Here is a 7,476-nt window from a genome sequence, read left to right on the forward strand (position 1 = left end):
TGAGCTTCTCACAGCCCTTAGAGAGACCTCACTCCACAGCTGATCCTCCTTAGTTTTGAGTTAATCTAGTGTTTGCCACAGGTTGACTCAGGCTTCTACAGAGTTAAAATACTGGCCTCTACTGACTTTTGACAATGGCCTCCTCCCCCTTGGAAGGCATAAGTTTCTAATATTGAATGAGAAATGGATCAAGCTTATCAAGTGTGGTTTGGCTGGACTGCACTGAGCTTGCTTTGGTTTTGAGACAGGGTCTTGTTGTGTCACCTGGGTTGACCTCAACCTCATAAACTCCCTGCTTCCCCCCCCCCCCCACCTCCTATGTACTGGACTCAAATATGTGAGACACTGTGTCCAGGGAGAATGAGTTTCAAATACAGTCTTCATTCTCTGGTAGCTGACAAGCTTCCCTGAAGCAGCGGCTATTGTTTCTAATAGTGGCCGGAAGTGTGGGAGGGACTAGAACACATCCGAAACCACAGAGTCCACTGTCCATAGAGACGCAGCCATTTCTCTTCAATAAAATATCCCCGAGATACTAAAAGCCATTGGTAAATTTTTAGAGCTCTAAAAATGTTGCCTTTGAAAAATTTTTGCAATTTTTTTATTGCTCTTATGGAGGGAAATGTTTCCGGCCCTCCTCATTCTGTCATTTTGCTGGCACTCTTACATGATTTTAAACTAAAAATAATCGAAATTTATGGCTAAGAACAAAAGCACTAGGAAGTAGCCAATCACCACTACCACGGAAACGGAAATCTAGGAGTTGTAAAGTACTACAGACATAACAGAGTCTGCACAACTGGCCTGAGGCCCATTCAGAATGTGTGCTAATTCCCAGCCCCCTCCATCCTCCGTAATTACATTTTCTTTTCCTTCAACAACAGTACCAAGATTAATGAAAGCAGGCTGATTCAGTCTCGTTGACCACACTCTATTTAGTACTAAAGAAGTGTGTTCTACATTTCACAGCATCAATTTATAAACTCTAAAGACAACAGAATAACAGAGGGTTGGTTGGGAAGGAAAGGGAGTAGTGGCACAGCTGGGTGGCCACCGTGGGCTTGTGAAGGAAACGGCATTTAGAGACTGGGTGAGTGGTGAGGAGAAGTTGGGAAAGATGACACTGCAGTTCATGAACTAGTTACCTAACTTCCAAACTAGACAATCCAAAATTGTAAGTCACAGAGTCCTTGTCCCACAAGCTACCTACCACCCATTTAAACTTTTCAGCGCCACCAGTTTGCGTTTCTTTTCTATTGGAGCTTCACATACTATGTTAACTTATTAAAGACCTCAGCACTGCCACAGTTAAAGAGATCTGCTTCTAGCTGGGCAAGGTGGCAGAGGCCGGCGGATTTCTGAGAGTTCGAGGTCAGCCTGGTCTACAACGTGAGTCCAGGACAGGCGAAGCTACAAAGAGAAACCCTATCGGGGCGAGGGGTGGCATAAGGTGAGAGCCGTACTGTCTACACTGAATGAGAAACCGGCGTGAACACGGAAGGGAAGATGAAAACGAGGACTGGCCTTCCTCCCAGAGCTCATTTTCTTTCCTGGATGAAATCCCTAGAGGACTTCCTAGGTTTTCCTTGGCAGCTACGGTTTACTTCAAAGCTGTGCTCTGTGCTCCCTCTGCTGGCTGTGACACAGCAGCCAGGTTTCAAACAACTACAGCGAAGGAACTGGCAATGCTGGGTTGGCCCTCAAGAACGTGTGCCCCTTTTCAGACATTTGGCTATACTTTCCACAAAGTTGGGAGCTCAACCTTTTCTCTATTGTTCTTAAATGAAGTTAAAGGCGAGTAGCTGATTAATCACTGTACTTTACTCCATGAACTGCAGCCATTGTGTGTGTGTGGTGTCCTAGGGATAAAAAGATTAGAATCCTTGGCCTGTTCTCTTAGGAATTCACTAGTTAAAAGGGAGAGAGAGTGGCACAGAACACATTCTCAGAACAACTAGGTCATGCTGTATGTAACATGCGCTTTAAGTGATGACTCAGATATGATCATGAATGTATAAAAACGTAACTCACATCGGCCAGGACAGGCTACGGGAAAGTCATCTCATTGGGCAGATTTGGTTACATGGCAGAATCAGATCATGATCACAGCAGCCACCCGTTCTGAAATGCCTGCAGGAGCCTGCCGCAGTATGTTTATACACTTTAGTTTGTGAACTGGGCTCAAAGAGATGAAGTTTAGAGAAGCCAAGTTCAAACAACTAGAAAGTAGCAAAGTCAGCAAGGACTCCAAAGCATCTTCCGTTCCCGCCACACTACCTTGAAAGCTGTTTCCAATAAAGGAAAAGGGGGAGGGGCACAAAGGAAGGAAACGGAGGTTCAAATCTGGATCAGCTCTCAGGCTGCAGTGCCTTCTCTCTCTGGGGCCTTTCTCTTCGTCTATACACTGAGGAGTTGGGCTAGATGGTTCCTAGGGCTTCTCTGAAAGGGAGATAGTTGAGGTGAAGGGGCTTGCCACCAAGTCTAACAACCTGAGTTTGATCCCAGGCACCCACATGGAGGAAGGAGAGAACCAATTTCCAAGAGCTGTCTGGCCTCCACATTAGTGTTTTCCCATGATAGATAGATAGATAGATAGATAGATAGATAGATAGATAGATAGATATTGATAGATATTGATAGATAGATAGATATTGATAGATAGATATCACACATACACAAATAAAATGTAAGAAAAGGAAAATAGTTCCTAAAGCATTCATTCCACACTTGAGCCTGCTGGATAACTGAGAGCAGGGTAAAGCTGGGTTTCTGCCTTCATTCCCTTTACTTTGGGGCACCTGTTTACCTCTGCACACAGACTCAAGCAGCATCTGTCTAAAAGCCAGCCACATCTGCATTCCCCTTCATGCCTGTCTTAATAATGTTACTATGGCTATGATGAAACATCATGATGGAAAGCAAGTTGGCGTCTGGTGGTATTGTACTCACAGTTACACGTAACAGTTCATCAAAAGCAGTGAGGACAGGAACTCCAGGGGAGCAGGAACCTGGAGGCAGGAGCCAATGCAGAGGCCATGGAAGAGTGCTGCTTACCAGCTTGCTTCCCATCGCTTGCTCAGCCTGCTTTGTTAGAGAACTCAGGGGTAACATCAATCACTAATTAAGGAAATGCCCTACAGGCTTGCCTAAAACCCAATTCTATGGAGGCATTTTTTTAAAGATAACTTTTATATTTAAAAAATCCAGGATAAAAAAGAAAGAAAGGAAGGAAGAAAGAAAGGAAGGAAGGAAGGGAGAAAGAAAGAAAGAAAGAAAGAAAGAAAGAAAGAAAGAAAGAAAGAAAGAAAGAAAAGAAAAGAAATCCAGCATCAGTACAGGTATTTGTTATGGAAAAAAACAGGAAACAGTTTTTATCCACTAATACTTATTTAAAAGCATTTAACTTTAAATGGTGTCTTAGCAATTACCTCCTTCAACAGTGTGTTCATTCAGGGACTGTTTGAGCATCTAAGCATGTAAAAATTGACCCTTCACTATTGACTCACCCCAAGCAGTGAGGCTGAGTCTAGGTGGATTGAAGAAAATTCAGAAGATCCAAGCAAGGTGGCAAGGGAACTTCGGGAGTTTGCACTCAGATGTAGTGTAAACAAAACACTCCTCTTTTTTTTATTACTAAAGCAAGCAAAACAAGATGTGACTTTACAGTTGGCTTAAGCGCATACATTAAAGGAGCACACCTGGTGTTATGCCTTATGAATATGATCTTGGTCCTCCCAGGCTGTCACCTTTCCCATAGAGATAGTGTGAACATGCTGAGGTATCCCCTTCATGTCCTTATTTTCAAGAGCATTTAACTTATCATAGTTTATGCAATTCTTTCTGTCAGATGGGCACTCTGCACTGCGGTCTGCGCTTAGGTCACATTAGGGTCACAACTTTCTTACACAGGCTGCCACAGTACACAGGCTGCACGCGTTTCAAAGTTGCATGGTCTGTGCCTTTTCTCTGTCTTTGTTTAGAGAGAGCATCCATCATGTTCTAGAAGTACAGAAGTTGTCTCCAGCTGACCCCACCCCCGACAACATGGTGGAGAATATTGTCCCTGCCGCTGTCCTTCCTGTCTGGGTCAGTACCGTGTTCAAGCAGGTCATGGGCGGTCTCCTCTTGGAGGCTTTGGGCAGCCTATGAGTTTTTTGTTTGGTTTTTTTTTTGTTGTTTTTTTGTTTTTGTTTTTGTTTTTGTTTTTTTTTGGTTTTTCGAGACAGGGTTTCTCTGTGGAGCCTTGGCCATCCTGGACTCACTTTGTAGACCAGGCTGGCCTCGAACTCACAGCGATCCGCCTGCCTCTGCCTCCCGAGTGCTGGGATTAAAGGCGTGCGCCACCACGCCCGGCCTAGCCTATGAGTTTTACAACTGCAGAAGCACTATTTGAAGGATTCAGATAAGCATTCCACACACACCTTAATTACTTATATATTTTATTTCTTTTCGATACCTCCCCAACACAGTTTCCCCTCCCTCTGCTTCTCCTTCTACCCTAGATCTACTTCTCTAGTTAAAAAAAAAAAAAAAAGCAGGCCTCCCAGGAATATATACGGAACATGGCATAATAAGAAAGTATAAAGACCAAGCACAAACACTAATATATCAAGACTGGGTGAGGAAACCCAAGAGGAGGAAAAGGGTCCCAAGAACATAGGAAGGAGTCAGATACACTCCCCAGATCCCACTGTTAGGAGTCCCACAAAAACACCAAGCTAACAACCATAACATACATGCAGAGGACCTAGTGCAGCCCCATGGAGACATTTTCTTAACTGCGGTTCCCTCTTCTCGGAGGATGTTAGCTGGTGTCAAGTTGACATAAAACCAGCCAGCACACTGGGCTGCAGGCACAAATGTGAAAGTAACTGAGGCATCCTATTGTCAGTTTATAGAAGTCCTGTTTCTGACACACACATACACACACACACACACACACACACACAGTGCCTAAAGGTCAGGAATTGACCCAAACTTCGAGTCACCTTGGATTTCAGGAATAGGAGGGCCTTGCAGGATAAACAAGGCCCATTCACCCACTCCACACACCCTCAGTCCCACCCAACATAAGGCAGAGCAAAGCCAATCCTGTAAAAGGCAGCTGTCCCTGCAGCAGTAAGGGCATCTCTGAAGAAGCAGGAAAAAAAGACGGATCAACCAGACTGACCAGGACTGCTCAGTTAAGCCTGTTCTTTCTCTGTCTAAACCTAAAGCTCATGTCAGTGTCTTGATGAGGGCTTCGGGGTCACCAGACCCTTTATCTTTTTCTCTTCCTAATGCATACTGATTAAATTTCCTTTCTCTGCTTTTCACCATTACTCTCTCTTTAACTTGAATACTGGGGTGGGGGGAGCAGGCCTAGCCTGTTGGGCTTTGGACCCTAGCCCTAATTTTCCAGCCCACAGCCATCTCTCCAGCCCACAGATGCTTGCTGCCGCTATTACAGCCCGGGACTTCTTTGCCCAGTAATTAACCAATCTCCCATTGGATTTGAGGCCCGCTCCACAGGTGAAAGTTCCATGCCTAGGAGCATACTCCTGTCAAAAGCCCGCAGCTGGGGAAGTCATGAGCTCTAGGGTAGAAGCTACTATTGTTTCTTTGCTAAATGGTCATGTTCTCAAAGCGCTTCCTAAATTCTTGAGTTCACACCGATCGACCTGGGCTGCTCTAAGCCTTAGTCAGAGAATCTTCGTTTTGCAATAGGCAGGAGTCAGTGGACAGATGGACTCAGGACCTCCCTCCCCCTTCCCTGGTGCACTGACGGCAATGGAGAGTTTCTAGGGAGAGAGAATCGTTCTGTTTCAAGGATGTAGCCTCTGACAGGATTCTAATATGACAGTGTGCGGCCCCACACCCATGCACATATGAGAATTCCAGCTCATGAGGTTGAGAGGGGACGTGTTGGGGGAGGAACAGAGTTGGAGTAGGGAAATGAAAGTTAGGTATGGTCCTCTTCATTGTACACATGTATGAAATTCTCAAAAATAAACTAAGAGTTCTCATTAATGTATATACCACAAGCCAGAATGCTGCATCCAGTGTATGCTAGCACATTATATAGATTTGGATACTGAGTCTCAAAAAAAAAAAAATACAGTAGAAGCAAAGAGTATTCTGCTCACTTTTCTTGGCTTTCTCACTTATATCCATTCCCCAAAACCACCTGTCTTTTACTGATTCCATCTTTTGTTTGTTTGTTTGTTTGTTTGTTTTGGTTTTGGTTTTGGTTTTTTCGAGACAGGATTTCTCTGTATAGCCTTGGCTGTCCTGGACTCGCTTTGTAGACAAAGCTAGCCTCGAACTGACAGAGATCCACCTACCTCTGCCTCCCGAGTGCTGGGATTAAAGGTGTGCGCCACCAGCATTTACACACACACACACACACACACACACACACACACACACACACACACACACACACACACACACACACACACACACACACACACACACACACACACACACACACACACACACACACACACACACACACACACACACACACACACACACACACACACACACACACACACACACACACACACACACACACACACACACACACACACACACACACACACACACACACACACGCCCCGCTGGACCTACAGGTGGCCCCGCCTCCTCCCCTGCCAATCGACCGTTCCTCGCGCCTGCGCGGAGCGCGCCCGGGCTGCGGTGGGCGGTTAGGACAGGCGAGCCCCTTCTCTCACTGGCCTGCCGGCTATGACGATCACCTACAGCTGCGTTGCTAATGGCCGAGCGGTCCTAGCGGAGCTGGCCTTGACCGGCGGCTCGTATCAGGTACCTGCGGGTCGCGCCTCAGCATCAGAGGGTTCGGCTCCTCGAGGCTGGCGCCCGCCCGGCCTCGCCTCAAGGCGCCGGGTGACCTCGGAGGACTCCGGGAGGCCCCGCCCCCTTCAGAAGCTCGGCTTCGTGGGCGGGAGCCGCGCGTGCGCCGCCCAGGGGTTAGGAATGGTACTGCACGCGGGGATTTATAGCCATCATCCACTTGATAATCCTTTTACTAGAGTTTCTCTGCCCAGAAGTGACTTGCACACACTAAGTGAACATGTAGTAGTTGCAAAACCGCGGAGTAAAGAAAGTGGGGTCCACCTGACAGCGCAGCTTGGAATCTCAGCCCTCAGGGCGGGAGGGCCACGGACTACAGAGACACTGTCTCAAAAAAGTGAGAGCGCTTCCTCAGAATATTGGATATGGGAGGCCCTGAGTTCTGTCCCCAGCGCGCGCGCGCGCGCGCATACACACACACACACACACACACACGCACACACACACGCACACACACACGCACACACACACACACACACACACACTTCCCACCCCTAAAACTTGTCAGGTGCCATCTACATCTGGACCTTAGATTCACACAGTTATCCCAGAGAGTAAAGTGTTTCACCAGAGTGCAGAGAAACTACTCCTCCCACCTAGCCTAGCACAGGAAAGGGGAGT

The 7,476-nt window shown here is 46.7% G+C and overlaps 1 protein-coding gene across 1 annotated transcript in view; it reads left to right on the forward strand.

Moving 5' to 3' along the window:
• The first annotated feature begins 6,626 nt into the window (after window positions 1-6,626).
• Window positions 6,627-7,476, forward strand: part of LOC311585413 (uncharacterized protein) — a 37,203-nt gene continuing 36,353 nt past the window's right edge. The window contains exon 1 of the mRNA XM_084760575.1: window positions 6,627-6,807. Coding sequence (XP_084616701.1) covers window positions 6,730-6,807 — 78 coding nt within the window. The 5' untranslated portion in view covers window positions 6,627-6,729. The remainder of the gene's footprint in view (window positions 6,808-7,476) is intronic.

Source organism: Acomys minous (genome assembly GCF_964271855.1).
Source record: "Acomys minous genome assembly, chromosome: 15".
Lineage (NCBI taxonomy): Eukaryota > Metazoa > Chordata > Mammalia > Rodentia > Muridae > Acomys > Acomys minous.